The following is a 17,462-nucleotide window of genomic DNA, read 5'->3' on the forward strand; positions in this document are numbered from 1 at the left end:
AACCAAAGCTTCAACTTTTGGGTAAACCGATCACTCACGCTATGTCATTCAAGTATCTTGGGGTTTGGTTCGACTCCAAATGTACTTGGGGGGCCCATATTAGGTATCTGAGTAAAAAATGCCAACAAAGAATAAACTTTCTCCGTACAATTACCGGCACCTGGTGGGGAGCCCATCCCGAAGATCTTATAATGTTGTATCGAACAACTATTCTCTCAGTGATGGAGTATGGCAGTTTCTGTTTTCAATCAGCTGCCAAAACACACCTCATTAAACTCGAGCGAATTCAGTATCTTTGTCTCCGTATTGCGTTGGGATGTATGCCCTCAACGCATACCATGAGCCTCGAGTTTTGGCAGGCGTACTCCCACTAAAAGATCGCTTCAATTTATTATCTCTTCGGTTCCTCATCCGGTGTAAGGTTATGAACCCATTGGTGATCGGAAATTTTGAGCAGCTGATCGAGCTAAATTTTCATTCAGGATTCATGAGCTCATATCATGAATTCATCTCCATGCAGGTTGATCCTTCTTCGTATATTCCCAACCGTGTTTGTTTTCCTTACTACATCAATTCCTCTGTGCATTTTGATCTGTCCATGAAGCAAGATATCCATGAATATTCAGATTACCAACGATCGAGGATCGCTCCAACGATCTTCGATGCAAAGTATGGGGGTATCAGTTGTGATAATATGTACTTTACTGATGGGTCCACTATAAACGAGTTCACAGCATTTGGAGTGTTCAACAAAATTTTCAGCACCTCCCATAGTCTTCAGTTTCCTTGCTCAGTGTATATTGCTGAATTGGCAGCGATACACTGGGCGCTGGACAGCGTCGCCTCACGACCTGTTGAACACTATTACATTGTAACGGATAGTCTTAGCTCCGTCGAAGCTATCCGTTCAGTGAGGCCGGAAAAGCACTCGCCGTACTTCCTTGAGAGAATACGAGAAATTTTGAGTGCTTTATCCAGACGCTGTTATGTCATTACCTTTGTGTGGGTCCCTTCTCATTGCTCAATTCCGGGTAATGAGAGGGCTGACTCATTAGCAAAGGTAGGTGCGATTGAAGGCGATATTTATCAGCGTCAAATCGCCTTCAGTGAATTTTACTCTTTAGTCCGTAAAAATACCATCGCTAACTGGCAACGCAAATGGAACGAAGATGAATTGGGCCGGTGGCTTCACTCGATTATCCCTAAGGTTAGCCTCAATCCGTGGTTCAAAAGTCTGGACTTGAGTCGGGACTTTATTCGCACCTTCTCCCGACTCATGTCCAATCACTGTTCGTTAGACGCGCTACTCTTTCGTTTCAATCTGGCCGGCAGCAATATCTGCGTTTGTGGCCGAGGTTACCACGACATCGAACACGTTGTTTGGTCGTGTGAGGTGTATCTTGTTGCCAGATCGAATTTAGAGAACTCCCTTCGGGCTAGAGGAAGGCAGCCCAATGTGCCGGTGAGAGATGTGTTGGCTCGGTTAGACCTTGATTACATGTCCCAAATATATGTTTTCCTTAAATCTATCGATGTTCGTGTGTGATTATCCTTATATCCTTATACCCTCCATTTCTTCCTTTGTGAGTAATTGGTCCGCTTGCTATAAACAGGAGAATGAAATGTAAATTCACAATAGATGTACGAATAGATTTAAGAATTGAGTGTGTGTGATTATCAACATTGTAATAATTTCCTTATACCCCATCCTTTTCCTGAAAAAAATATGTCACCCTTCTAATCTCGAGTCCACCGCGAGTAATTGGTTTCCCACATTACTAACCATAGATTTAAGAAAATTGTTCATATATATAGTTTTATGAATATATTTAAGATTTCGGCTCCTTTAAACTTATGTAACTGAGCCTGTAAAAATAAACGAATTTATAAAAAAAAATACCCTAAAATTGTCCATTTAGGAACAAAAGTCATTTTTTGATACTTATAAAAAATAAATCAACGATGCTCAAATGATAAAATGGTCTTCTAATTATCTATATTTACGTAGCATTGACTAGAGTAACGAAAAGATTGAAAATCCCATCATTGCATCATTGCTCATCATTGTACTTTGGATAAGCGTTTCTTCATTCTTCAGAATTTGATGTGTTTTTTGAGCAATTTAAACACAATCTTAACTTGTACTCGTCTTCAGCAAGCTATAATAATATTCTTCTCCAAGTGGTCCTTTCTTGTAGTTGATTCCCGATTTTCACACCATCTGGAATCGGGTACAGACTCAGTGACCAATAGATGATTTTCAGCTTACACCGCTTTTGATTTCAGGTTGTCAACATACTGCCGATAAGCAGAGACTGTACTGTTTATCTTCCCAGCTTTAGAGTTTTATCTTCAATGGCTCTTTCGATTCAATTGCCGAATTACGATAAGAAATTATCGCGACCTTTGAAGGCCTGACGTCGCATTCGTTCCGTAATCATATGAAACATCGCGCCGATTTTTGGACTGTGATAAGCTGAGAAACCTTCAACGCTAATCATGATTTATTGTGTTGTTAATATTTATCATGTATAACACGTTTTTACACAAAATGCTTAACAGTTATGTACATCAGCTACGCAATAAAAATAAGCTTACCTTCTTTTGTCGGTGACATTTTTTCTATGTTAAAATAGTGTTGCTCATTTTTTGCTTTGTTTCAACCGTTTAAAATAATTATAAACTCTTCTATCACAAGCATTACTTTGATTCACCAATACGCTTGATGAACCTGTTTGTTTTAATAAAATCCATACGTTTCTGCATTTGTAAAAAATGCCATAGACATTACAATATCACTAAACCTTCTCGTTGGTCTAATACTATGAATTAGTCTTACAGCTAAAACACCTGGAACAACGTGGCCTATCAGCTCTGCAACGATGCCTTCTTCTAAAGCACATTTTAAAATTCGAGAGAGCAGATTCAATGCCCCTTGTGATGGTTGTTCTGACAGTAAACGTATAGCTTATTGCGTTGCACTCACGGCCTTTCTTTTAGTATTTGTACTTATTTGCTAAATATCTCACGGGGATTCAGAGTTCCAGCGAGGACCCTTTTACTGGTTGAGTGTGTACGAATTTTTCGAACCCTTCTGCGGCAGATCGGTTTGAACCATCGTAACGATTCTATCGTGACTTGCGTCGAACCCAATGTTGTCGATGCCGTTCGCGCTCGTTCGATGATTACCGTTGACCATGGGAGACGATTGCTGCTTAGCAAGTGACCCTTCAACCGAATGACGGATGCCGTAGGTGAAATAGATGAAATATCCGATCACCAGCCAAATGCTGAACCGTATCCACGTTCCGGCGTCCAGTTGGAACATCAAATATAAATTGAAGAACACACTCAACATTGGCAGTAATGGAACGAGAGGAACTTTAAAGGTGAGCTCTGTTTTATCGGTCGGCTGACAGGCAGTGATAATAATCAAAAGGAGCATGATTCCACCCAAGATACTGAGAGCGACTATGACCCCTGGATATTGGTTTGCTACACTGTCTGTAGCAAACACTAAAATACCACAAGTTGCGCAAACTAAGATTGCTGGAATGAAATAAAAATAAAGCTTAAAAGGTGCATTCAGGGTCACAAATCTTTGATTGAACTTACCGAATATACAGACACCTATTTTAACAATACTGGACGATACTAGCGAGGGATTCGTTTGTCTCGAAGTGTTGAACAATTGCTTGAACAGATTCGGTATGGTTACACTGTATTCAGCGGATTCCAGGAGGGTTTGGTCCTCGTATCTCAGCACGAGAACGCTTACTGCTACAATCGTGTAAGCCAGAAGCGTCCCAATCGACATCATGTCAATCAACTGTTGAAGGTTGAAGAGTAAGGCCATCGTTGCTGCCAGCAGTCCGGCCAGAAGTGTAGACATAACAGGAGTTTGAGTTTTCGGATGAACCGTTCGGAGCTTTTTATAAATGATACCGTCGGAGGACATCGCATAGAGAACACGTGGCAGTGGAAACATGGCACCGAGAAGACTAGTACAGAGGGCAAATATAGCACCAATCGAAACGATCCATTTAATTTCGTGCCATTCCAACTGCTCGAAAAGATGGGGGAAAGGTGCTTCCGGATTCTGCAGATAGTACGGTAGAGCCATGGTCAACACAGTGGAGATTCCAAAGTAAGCGAGGAAAATAATGATCAACGAGATCACAATCGCTAGCGGAATGTTACGGCTAGGGTTTTTCGCTTCCTCTCCGGTTGTGGCTATGCAGTCAAACCCAACGAAACCGTAGAAACATTTCGCTGCTCCAGCCATTATACCAGCGAATCCATACGGTGCGAAACCTCCCACTCCAGCTTCGATACCCTCCGGAATGTCTTCTGGTTGAATTCTCCAGTTTGCGGGATCACCTGAGGATTGACAAATAATGATCTTTGAATAGGATAAATAAATAAAATTGATGCTATAAAACTACGCACTGTTTATGCCCCCGGCGACCAGCACGATGGCGATAACGCAAAGATTCACTCCGGTGAAGATGTTGTTCAGCAGGGTCGATTCCTTGACACCGTACGCCAGCAATCCCGCCAGGATCAAAACCGCGACGAAGGAAAAGAAGTCCGGATAATCCGACAGGAATTCCACGTTCATTCCCATCGTCTCCCGAAGCGCGTTGCTCATTTTGTTGCCCGTCAGGGCATCTATGTAGCCACTCATGCCGCGGGCCACACTTGATGTTCCTGTGAAAAAAATTCACGTCGATATATTCGTTGTTAAAATGTATAATGAATATTTATTTACACATTATTCGTGATTCAATCAATTCAGTTCAAACCGAATTGTATTTAATACGATACGAGTTTACATCATGCTTGAAAAATGGCGAAAATAAACATTTTTAGGTACTGCTGTTTCAAATGACATGACCTTTTCCAACAAAACTCACGCCTGAGCCAGTTGTTTTGAACAATTGTACTTTTTTCCAATTAGAGGAATTGAAGAAGATTGCTATATGAATGGTATGGCATTTTCACCTTTCGATTCGATTCAATTAATCTTTTTTTTCAAACCTAATGTTGGATATTTCGTTGACGAGTCATAATGCGTTTCCCAGCACTTCCTATAGTCAGGTGTCTGTGTAATGTTTATTTCACACGCATAGAACGTCCAATGGCCGATAAGCTTGGGGGTAACATTGAAATCATTGCAATAAGCGTGATGTAGCGAGGATATAGAAAATCTTAAAGCAGGGTCCAGACCGATCGTTCTGCTCCATTTTGAAGCAATGAGATGCATTGAAGTAGGAAGTAGCTTTGACTGCCCATGTTTGTATAGGAGACGTAAGCGACAAAATGAACAAAATCGACTTCTTCGCCGTTTTGCATTCTACGCAATGTAATACGTTTGTTCAACATGCAAACAAACATTTGAGCAATTCTGAAAAAAAAACCTTTTCGAAATATCACTGTTTGTCCGCATAACAGACGTAGTTCCATACAGCTTTCATACATCGCTCGATTAAGATAATACAATTATCAGTATTATGTGCTATAGGCTAAATCTACATTTGAATCACATTCTTTGTAGAGTCCAAACATGTCTGTCACGATAGTGTCTTATAACTTAGTGTTTCCTAATAGATGAACATAAGAATCCATTGAAACACTGCTCATATAATTTCTATTTTCTGTACACTGCACTACACACGTATATTGGAAGATTTTCGAGGATGAAAAAATCAAAACTTTGAGCGTTTTGAGGCACCCCTAAACCATGTCCGATTGAGCTGAACCTTTGCACAGGTCATTTTTTGGGCCAATAAACAAAATGTACATGGTCGGTTCGATGATGAAATTTTTTCCATACATCCTAATGTACCTTAATGCCGTCTTTTTAATATATCTCTAGATACCTTTTTTTAAATTGAATTATAATTTATTATTTCACTATTTTTAGGGTTTTTATTCGATCACAAATATATTTTCATATATATTTTCTGTCTAGCTCTCTGCATGAGGGTGTTCAACCTTTTTTCCCAATTTATTCATTTATGCCGTGGGAGGAGACAAAGCCTCAAACAACCCGAACAAACAAGTGACCTGTCACAAATTTCAAATAGAAACAGAAATTGCTCTCTTGGTAGCCATTTGACCATAGTTTTCTGCGAATTTAAGGAATTTCTCGTGAAATTCAATTTATTCGACTTGATATCTTCCAATACCGCCGAATAAAGGGTGTGTCACATCAAATTGCATCACGGAAAAAACGCTGTAGAAATTTAATTTTTAGGAATTATATCTTCAGCTTTCGCTTTAAAATCAGATAAGAGTGTATAGATCAAGTTGGCCATGCTTCACTGTCAATTTTTCGTAAATTTGAAAAAAATGTCGTCGAACGAAAAAGAGCGTCGTGAATTAATCCTGTGCACTCCTTTCGAGAATCCGGAGTTGTCACATCGGGACATCGGTAAGATGCTGGGAATCGTCCAATCCACTGTCAGCAGAGTACTAAAACGATACTTCGAGAACCTAACCATCGACCGGAAGGTGAAGAACGGCAAAAATGGATGCTCCGTCAGTGAAAAAGATCACAAGCGCGTAGTTAAGCAGTTTAGACGTGATCCGAGAAGTTCGGTCCGGGATGTCGCCAATAAGCTGAATTTGTCAAGTTCATTCGTCCAGCGGACCAAGCAGTGGGAGGGCCTGCGTACATACAAGGTTCAGAAGGCTCCTAACCGCGACGAAAGGCAAAACATGGTGGGGAAGACGCGAGCCCGGAAGCTGTACACCGAAATGCTGACGAAGCCGCATTGCCTGGTAATGTACGACGAAACCTATGTCAAAGCGGACTTTCGTCAGCTGCCGGGCCTGTTGTTCTTCTCCGCAGAGGACAAATTCAGCGTTCCGGAGGAGATTCGCATACAGAAACTATCCAAGTTTGCCAAAAAGTACATGGTGTGGCAAGCGATCTGCTCTTGCGGAAAGCGGAGCGCCCCCTTCGTGATGACCGGCACGGTAAACGGGCAGGTTTACCTTAAGGAGTGCCTACAGAAGCGCTTACTACCACTATTGAAGCTGCACGAGGACCCGACCATCTTCTGGCTGGATCTCGCTTCGTGCCACTATTCAAAGGACGTGTTGGAGTGGTACGAAGCCAACGGGGTCACCTTCGTGCCAAAGGAAATGAACCCGCCCAACGCGCCGGAGCTTCGCCCAATAGAGAAATATTGGGCGATTATGAAGCAGGCCCTCCGGAAGAACCCAAAAGTTGTCAAATCGGAGGCGGACTTCAAAAGAAAATGGATTTCTGTTAAAAAAAAACTACAACCTGACGTTGTACAGAACCTTATGGACGGGGTAAAGAGGAAGGTACGAGCATACGGGCTTGGACCCAAAAGTTGTCAAATCGGAGGCGGACTTCAAAAGAAAATGGATTTCTGTTAAAAAAAAACTACAACCTGACGTTGTACAGAACCTTATGGACGGGGTAAAGAGGAAGGTACGAGCATACGGGCTTGGGCTCGAAGTATGAAAAATGGAAAATGCCAAAAGTTGTTTAATAGTTTTTATTTTACTGTCTAAAATTTTCAAAAGGATCGGCCTACTGGGCGAATTTCTACAGCGTTTTTTCCGTGATGCAATTTGATGTGACACACCCTTTAATCAGTTTGGAACAAATACTTCATTATTCAAAGTGTTCATACGTTTTTGTGCGTATGAAAAAATGTAAGGGGTTGTGTCTAGGACACGACCGCGTCGTAGAACTACGGAACTATTCTATTCAATCAATCATCACTTCGGATATTATTTTAGAATGCATCGAAATTTTTGAAAAAACTTGTTAGTGATTGATTGATTTGTACAGTAGTATTTTGCTATGAATGGTCAAATAGTTTTTCAATGGACATAAGATTCCAAACGTTTTGGCAATTTTCTTGATGACATTGTCAATGTGAGTATTGAACTTGAGTTTGTCATCAATAATTACGCCAAGATATTTAATTTCTCGAACGAGATCAGTAGTCTCATTCAGTATTTTTTTAAAAGCAATTCAGTTCATTTTTTATTAAATTCAGTATTCCATCTTCCGAATGGGATTCCGAATCCTCGTGGTCAGCTGCTTGGTGTCCGTGGCCCGTCAATTATTATTGTACACCAGGGCACTGAGGAAGCCTCGACCGGACGGTACTGGGGCAAGTTGGTCGGGTTCCGTTCCTTGGGTACATACGGTATCTATTTTTTCCTCGAGGAGTTATAGGAAGACGCCTTGTCCGGCCAGAAAACGTACTTCTCATTAGAATGATGCTCCTCTGAGCACGGAACCAGAATCTTCTCCAGGCCCTGGTACACCTTCTGGTTGATGGCAAGTTCGCCCGGCTTGGTAAACCGGGGCTTTGAAATCCCTTTGTCAGAGATTGCAGTATACAGCATAACTTTTTTCTCAAACGTATGCTTGTATTCGTACTTCACCCCGGGTGGTGTAGACGCCTTATGGTATAGTACCAGCCATTTCCAGGAATGTGGGACTTTGATAGCGGAAAATAACTCTCGTCGTCCAGCACGAACGACGTCTCGCGAGAATTCTTCGTCATCCACCAGTACTGAGATTTCACGGTCCGACAGCCGATGCCCTCCTGTTTCAAGGTTCTGTGGATGTAGGAATGAGAGCAGCGAAATTTTTGGCCGGCGTCACGCAAACTCGTACCGTCCTTGTTATCGAACAGCTTTTTCAGAGATTTCTTCTTCTTTTTCGTCATGATCTTCGCCGGACGGCCACTACCGGTCTTCCGCTCGACGTTACGGGATGCCAACATAGGTAAGCAGTGCTCACCGGCACATTTTCGTCCCGAAAGTGGTCAACTGTAAACTTTTTCTCTTGACGTTCACGCGTTTTGAAGAACCGTACAACGCGCACGCGGACTGCTTGTTCATTCGACGGCATCTTTGATCGTACTGACATCACCCGAGCGAAAAACAAAACGAGCAACCCGTTTCTAGGGAGCCCAGAGAGCAATTTTACAGAAGGGTATTGAAATCATTCTCATATTTTATTGAACACCTGTTATATGTGTGTCAAATCAGTATTAGAAATAAATGATGTCCGCTCATTGTGCTGTGTTTACTATCTCGCTCGCGACTGTGATTTCCATTCCGTTCCATATTTGGTTTTAGGAGGCCCTAAACTTCTTCAGTTCACTTGCCTCTGGCCCTGAGAAAGGCCCTTGTGAAAAGAACTCTAAAGTATACTCCTCCTTCACCTGTTTAGAGACGGACGATTCATTTTCGTTCGACGCTCGCCGGCAACAATGTTGCTTCGATGACCACCAAACGAGGAGAGGTGTGATTGCAAATCGCGGACGGCTTATTTATACCAAATAAGTTGAAAGAATGTATTAGTTGCTCGTGCTTGACGGTACAGAAAGGTAAGCACACACATCGGCAGAACAAATGTATGAGAAAATGGAAATGCTTTCAGTTTTCATTAATTTAAACTGTTTATGGATTAGGGAATTGTAATGTATATCATATCAAAACTTAGAGAGTTTCAAATCCGATTGGTATGCAAATCATTAGAATTCGCTCGCAATTAAAATAGTTATCGCCGTTAACTTTATTTCACAAAACGAGACCTGTTTTCTGATTGGCACCCTTCCTGAAAGACGTAGTTCTACATCAAAATCCAAATCGAAATGGATAATGATGGATAATGAGTTCATGTATTTTGATATCAGCATTAAAGAAGCACCCTGGATTAGACGAAGAGTTGCGCAGCGAGTAGTATGGACTAGAATTGGGCGATCTCTATAGATCAATCTTGACGAATCGATTTTCTGAACGGGGTAGGAATCGATTCACTGATTAAATCGGTACCAAAGAATCGATGTTTCTAAAATCAAAAGCCTTTCTCTAATTTATCTACTTATTCTATACTAGCCGACCCGGCGAACTTCGTCCGCCCTCAATTGATATTTTGATTTGAATAATTTGGAGCACTCATGTTCCCCTGGAAATTACATTTCTGTGCCTGATCTCATGCATGGTATGCCATTTCTATCTGACGTAAGACTACGTCTTTCATTTCTATACTGGGTGTAAGTTCAAAGTTTCCAAAACGAGAGCGTTACGAAGCAACAAGATTTTGAGTGTCAAGTTTTTGAGTGTTATGGTATGATAAACACTTCATTAAAAATATAAAATGTCTACGCGCGGTATGTTTGTTACTTATTGATCCAAAACCTTGTTTCAATAGCTTTAAAAACAGGCTATTGGAATCACACAAATATGTATATAAACGAGTGCCCGTTAGGGAACCCACACAGTTATAATTACGCAGCAGTTGGAGCATCTTATCGATGTTGTGGTGAAACTAACTTCGTTCACATGGCAGCACTGATGAACGGTGTCTCCAAGAGCCTGTTTGTGCACACAAACGGCATCGGTGCGTCGGCTTTGGCCCCCTAAGGCCAAAAGAAAATCCACCGGAAAGAGGAATAGTACCACTAAGAAGGGGACCAGAATAGCACCAGCATCGAAAAGGCTTGAAGCATTGAAGACAGCCGTCACACAAACATGCGTAACAAATGCTGACAAATTATCTGCCGCTGCTACCGAGAAGAGGGGCCTTAATTCCCTCTACTATTCTCAATCTTGCTTTGCTAGCCGTGTCTTGCATCACCTGCATATCAATCATGACTGTGATGGAATTTCAAGCAGGTACCAATATTTACAGATTTCTGTGATTTCAAAAATTTGTTGTTGTTGTTGTCTTGATATAGAGATACTTAAAACTTCTTCAATTCATTCGACCCTATAATTGGTTGCTTGCAAGGCATATAATTCGTAGACATTTTATCGTTCGAATGAAGTAATAATCATGTAACTTCGTTCAGTCGACAAAGAGGTGTTGACACTCAAAACCTTGTGCCTAAACCATCGATGGTCCTACGTCAACCTTCTGGTTATACCACAGATACAACCCTCTTCCTGTTTTTTTACATACAAACATTTTAAAACTGTTGAAAAATGTGCTTTTATTTGTTCATTTCACCCTTCAGCACACGAAAAAGCAATTTTTCTGCCGAAGATGGTATGTATTCTGCCAACGCTCTTCCGGTTAGACGTAGTCCTACGTCAAAAAAAGGACGCATTTTTCCTGACAGTGAAATACAAACCAGCTGTCAGTTTTACCCTCAATGGATTTGAAATTTACAAACAAAGCTTTTGAGCAACGAATGTCTGTTTTACCCTAATTTCCCCTGCACTGAAAAACAAATCAACAATAAGTTTTCCCTAAGATCGAAAAAATTTAAGGAAAAAAAATAGATTTCCGCGATTAGAATTAGAAATTATCGATCTTCTAAATATCGAATCAAGATCATCCAATCCTAATCAACACAATGCACATGATATGATGAGGAGTATTCGAAGAAATATTTACGTAATAATTATGAAAAAGAATTAATATGTCTCGTGCGCTAACGCTAAGTGAGTCTCATCAGTTAACTAAACGAAGGAGGGACAACGAAACTAAATGCTGGAATCAACGAAGCACACATTCGTACTGTAAATTGTAGACTGTAAATTAGAACAGATATTAGAATATACATTGTTATGTCTTTTCTGAGGCGAGTACTTGGAATGCAAATGAAGCCAAGCTACAGTTCGAAGCAAGATCATTAAAATACATCGTGCTGAATTCGCTATATTCCGCGAATAGGAAACGCAAATGATTGTGAAAGCTACTTCACCCCCGCATGGTTAGTAGAACACGGTCATCGCAACCGAACCGGCCAAAACGAAAGACTTCAACAGCAATACGCGTAAGGAAACTTGCTGTCTCATTGTCATTCGCACACGGCAAGCAACTATTAAATTTCAATCGCCATACTGTTCAGTAGCATCTCTCATCATTATCATCATCCGTTCACCTTCGCACCAATATTCCCCCTCGTACTCACCGATCACATACTCCAAGATCAAATTCCATCCAATGGTGAAGGCAGCAAACTCGCCGATACTGACATAGCTATAGATGTAGGCAGATCCAGCTTTCGGGACTCGAGCGGCAAACTCCGCGTAGCAGAGAGCCGCAATCGCGGACGCCACGGCTGCTACCAGAAACGATATTACCACCGCAGGACCAGCCTGCTCGTAGGCCACCGATCCGGCCAGCACGTACACCCCGAGACCAAGGGTGCTTCCCACCCCGAGGCCGACCAGGTCTACCACCGTAAGGACACGTGCCAGCTGGGAATCACTTCCGTCGTCTTCGTTGCGTTTTTTGCGCGTGAGTGCATTCCAAAAGCGATCCAACCCGTTGCCTCGGCGCATGATGATCCGCTCGCGGACAGCTGTTTATATTATGGTAATGTAATGGGCCACAGCTGGTTGTTCGACGGGGATTTTGCGGTTCGCGGTTCGCGCTGTGAATTACAAATAAAGGAGGTAGAGATTATTGCAGCGCGTATGTAGAACTACTCGGTAATAAATTTTACATTCACTCGGAGACTCAATGAGACGTAGCTGATGATCGTTCGAAAGGTTGCTGAAGTGGTACGAATGTCTGAGTTCCTTTATCTAGGTTAAGAACGTCAATGTTCATATTCGTAATTTTGTTGGTGGTTATTAATTCTTCCCGGTTATTTTTGCGGTCTGGGAAAACCCTTATGTTCTTCGCTTGAAACATCATTACATGTTTCACGAAAAACACCTCAAACCTAAAAATCGGCTGTTGAATGACAAACGTAAATGTGATTATTCGAATCTAATTGAGCCTATAGTCGGCGTCCGGAGCACTTTGGCCCTCGGCTAGGACAATTTCAATGACGCATCGCACTTTGGCCAACGACATTGTTGACTACCACTTTTCTACGATTGGCTTGTGCAAGAGACCAGTTGTATGTGTCAAAAAGAGAGTGGAATTTCCCGCTTCATTTGGGGTTTGTTCGCTCGCCGCATCTGAAATTCCTAAGCGTCAACAATATAGAGTGGAAAATTACTGCAGAGCTGCATAGTTAAATTGTGGCATCACAATGCTTTTGCTAACATCGTTGAATAAAACTATAGATCCATCATGGGGAGCGCCAAATTCCAACTAGTCGGGCGCTGTTGCGCTGTTGAGGTGAAAGACTTCGATTGAAGAAATGTTAATGAAATCGTATCTTCACCCCGGTGGGTCTTGAAAAATGCATCACATTTTTCCCCACGCTGCTATTGGTGAAGGCTGACAGATTGTTGCACCGTCGTATGACTTGAACTTAAGAGTAATCTCACCCATTCATCTGGGCACTCGATGCATCGCTACCGCTGCTGCTGCTGCCATTAACAACACGGTACGGACTGTATTTGTTTTCATCAGCCAAGGTCGGTCATCACCTGTTTTGTGTTATCTTTTTTCGATTTCAACTTCCCATAGTTCATTCATAATTCAAGGTTGTTCACGTTGCATGCGTGAAGGTGGGGAGCGAGACATGAAAATAATACAGTTTCGAGTCATTCGTCGATCCGCTATCATATTTGTTTTGATTCATGCTTCTTTCGGTGCGTGGGTGTTTATTTTCACGTTTGTTGACACAATAATAAAATTCAAATTAACATATTCTGAAGGATCATTGATTCGATATCATTTTTGGCGTGAACATTGAATTAGGCGAAAACAGATGAACTGAGTCAGAACAATAATAATTCTCGTATGCATATTTGTTGTGCATGCGACGAAATTTTCAATAACCATTCCACAATATGATGTTTCGATTAGTTTAGATTACAGAGACTCGATAGAACCATAATTTGGAGCCATCAAAGTGATTGATAGTTCGAGAGGAGGAATATCCAACATACATGAAACGGAAATAAAGTTGCCATTGTGTATTTTCAGGCTTTATTGGCATTTATTTGAAGAAGATGGTATTATTAAATGAAAAAAACTCCAAAAAATATGTTTTCTTCGTTTCTATTATGTTTTAATAGTCATCTATTTCAGCCTCCTCAAAACAGAGTAATTTTTGATACTCCAACACAAATAACGAAATTCGAATGTTTCTCTTTTTTTTCATGGAAGTATAAAGAGCTATAAAATAACATAAAAATGTATTAATCGATTGTGGTTTCATTGGAATTAGAATCAGAACATAGCATAACTGCATGCTCGAAACAAACATATTTTTCATGCAGTTGTTGCGTGTTTTTCGAGACTTTTATCGAAGAGAAGAATGTATAACGACCTTCTAGATAATCACCAGATGATAAAGTTTTTGGAATATAAAGTTTGCATATTTCTAATATCCTTTGTCTCTGAATTCTTGGTAAACTAAGAATAAATACCTTTTTTTTGATGGGGCATAAAAAGATGATATAAAAGGATTTCTAGGAACTTCCTTTTCATTTTCTTGTTTTCTTGTCAATATTGTTCATTATAAAAAAAAAATTCCCCGAAACTGTAACTATTAAAAATTACCATAAGCCACCGATTAGTTTATAGTTTACTGTTCACAATTCTTCCACAAGTGAAATTATTTCACAAGTGTGTATATGTATGACCATTATATTCAGTGAATAACTATACGAAAGTCAAACATTTATATTTTGATTTTGAACGTATGAATCTAACGACGAATAGTTAATATATGGATCCGTTCAATCCACTTACAAAAGGGACAGAAATCAAATAAGAATAGTCCGGTAATGATCTTATGCATTATATTCAATAAAAATTCTACGCCACTAACATTTCATTCAACCACATTCTAGAATATGAAAAAAGGCACTTGTCCAAAAAAGTTACTCCTATACTCGCGTCGGTGTGTCCGACCGAAAGTGTTAAAAAAGTGGCACACATCCCCTTTGTACCAACACATGCGATACGCTAAACGATGACGAACGACGAATAACGAAGCTAGAGAGAATCGCAAAGTATTAGTGTTGATATTTTCTGAGAAATGAACGAATTATTGATTTCTCGGTCTGACAGACCAATGCGCGAGTATAGGAGTGTTAAGAAAAAACTATAAACGGTACATGACAAATAAAAAAAAAGCAGACTATAGATATGAAAATCAAGACGTAATTGCGATTGATTATTTAGTGACTCATCTAGAGTGTGAATACGATCTCAAACATTGCTCTCAAATCGATATCAACAATCTCAGCGATGGGTACAATCAGCGCGAGTCACAAATCAAAGAAAAGCCGTATATACCAAAAATTACACCAAAAATTTCCATGACAAACGAGATTAAAATTCGATCACGGTTTCTCGATGGTTGACAAAACTCGGCCATAATCTATATCGGAATCTATCGGGATGTCAGCATCTTCCAAGACCTTTTCGGTTGACAGTTAAACAAACTATTATTGTTATTGTCAGTAACGCACAGTACCGGTACTCTTGAATGAATGGATCTACGCACATGGCTTCGAGACTGTTTCACCGTAGGATTATAAACTCTATGAAACTTCTTATAAGGACTACTGGAGTATCTCAAAGGTGGCGAACAACAGCATATCAGAGACCACTGTCGAATTCGACAAGCAGAGTTGATAAACGAATGATTTAGATCCCGCGGTTATTCTGCAACAAATCATACGACAAAACGTGGATTGAAACGAGAAAAGTTGTACACGATTGTTTTAATAAGAGCCTGAGACTCTAACAAAAGGTCTCGTATATACAGCTGTCAAGTAATAGCCACTAACGCAGTGCCGTAGCGCAATGCATATACCCAATGCGAATCAGTTGCTCATAAAATTGTCACTCGAAATGCAAATGCAGTGAACAATCAATGCATCATGTGAACGAACACTGTATATTGTAATATACAGTAATATTGTAATATTGGGGACTAATCGGAGAGACGTAGGACTACATATACTATTATTTTACTTCAGTAGAGCTCTTCAGTAGACTGCCGTAATCTCGCAAATTGACGAAGCGCCAGAGGGGAGAATTTCAGCACGAGGCTTTTCTGGAAATTACATGTATAATTAGCATACGCGTGCGTTACGATAATCTGATCTGTATAAAATGTGTACACTTGATGGAAAATTATTGATTTTTGAGAAAATGCAGTTTTATTTAACCTATTAGCTGACCCGGCAAACTTCGTCCCGCCCAAAATTTGTTTTTTGTTATCATGTTTGTTTTATGTTTATCAATGTTACATTCTCTTACTATGAGCAAGTTCATGGGTTCAATCGCAGAACTATTCATTGGTTGATCTTTTAATCGACCCCGTTGAATTTACCTTTTACTATAAAATTCCTAGTATTTCTAACAAAACTCATCATTATAATATCAGATTATTTTCAGACACAATTCTCGTTCAAGATTTCTCAAGTCAACGCGGATGGAAATCGAATATCAGTGAAAACGTGTGACTTATCGCCATACAGGGTTTGTCTGGAAATTGCAAAGAACGAAAAAAGCATTCAGTTTCCAGCGATACCTTTGCGTTTGTTTCCGATCTCATGGAGAGTGCGGACATAGTGCTCCATCTTTCCGAACCGGCACCACCACGCTCGCTACATTGTATGGTCGGTCACAAAAAATGAGGCTCATAACTTTCCGGGCAAACCCCGTAAACCAGAGGCTTCACAATAGTCACACAAAAGATCTTATTGAAACCAGGGCCCTGGCAACCCTATCCAAACCACCACAAATTGAGAATAGGCAGCCAACAAGTTTATTGTTTATTGTTTGGAATCAATATTGATGTAAATATATTCAGCATTTGCAGCTGCTTGTAGCCAATGATTTCGTTGGGTAATTTTCTTCAGAAAACAATATCCGAATACATCCGGAAACTTTGTTTGGTGATTTGCAATTCGAATTACTGTTGCAGGATCGCACGATGCACTCAATTCTTACTTTTAGGTTATGATTGGTACGATCATTATTTTGTATGCTGGCTACGAAGATATGACGACTGAACTCCTTCAAATAAAGGGAACTCAATTATGATCCAAAAAAGCGTTTATCATGTACTTGTAGCGGCCACCATTGATTGTTGCGTTCTGGTCGTTTCTAAAAGAAAACGAACCAATAATACTTTTTTCTGGATGTTTCGACAATTGCACGAGGGTTCTCTTCACTTCAAGAATGTCAGTTTCAAATGTTTAATTTATCCAATCCCACGATAGCTACGTTATCTGACAAGTTCTAGTTAGATCCATAAGAACCTTAATCGTCTCCAGTTCAGATCGATTGGAAGATATTGAAGCAATTACTAAGAGAAAACTGAAATGTCACTCGAATGATAACTTTAATGTTGTTCCATTTTTTTCCTCTATCCATGTCATAGTTCGAAAATCGTCTATCTATCTCTATCCATGTCATAGTTCGAAAATCGTGATAAAGTATATCAGCTTTAGAAAACATAACATTGTAAGGCGTTATTCAGCGGTGGCTCATTTCACCCCCAAACAACAAAATAATTTCGAATGCGAATTAATCGATGAAATCAAACAAAATTGATGTTTACCTCTGCTAGAATATG

General features: G+C 40.3%; 1 protein-coding gene across 1 annotated transcript in view; it reads right to left on the reverse strand.

Moving 5' to 3' along the window:
• Positions 1-2,497: 2,497 nt before the first annotated feature.
• Positions 2,498-17,462, reverse strand: part of LOC129770524 (cationic amino acid transporter 3-like) — a 49,106-nt gene continuing 34,141 nt past the window's right edge. Inside the window, exons 2-5 of the mRNA XM_055773420.1 lie at positions 11,928-12,392; positions 4,450-4,710; positions 3,616-4,380; positions 2,498-3,549 (exon numbers count right to left, since the gene is read on the reverse strand). Of these exons, the coding sequence (XP_055629395.1) occupies positions 3,059-3,549; positions 3,616-4,380; positions 4,450-4,710; positions 11,928-12,300 (1,890 nt within the window). The 5' untranslated portion in view covers positions 12,301-12,392 and the 3' untranslated portion in view covers positions 2,498-3,058. The remainder of the gene's footprint in view (positions 3,550-3,615; positions 4,381-4,449; positions 4,711-11,927; positions 12,393-17,462) is intronic.

This window comes from Toxorhynchites rutilus, chromosome 2 (assembly GCF_029784135.1).
Source record: "Toxorhynchites rutilus septentrionalis strain SRP chromosome 2, ASM2978413v1, whole genome shotgun sequence".
In the NCBI taxonomy this organism is placed as follows: domain Eukaryota; kingdom Metazoa; phylum Arthropoda; class Insecta; order Diptera; family Culicidae; genus Toxorhynchites; species Toxorhynchites rutilus.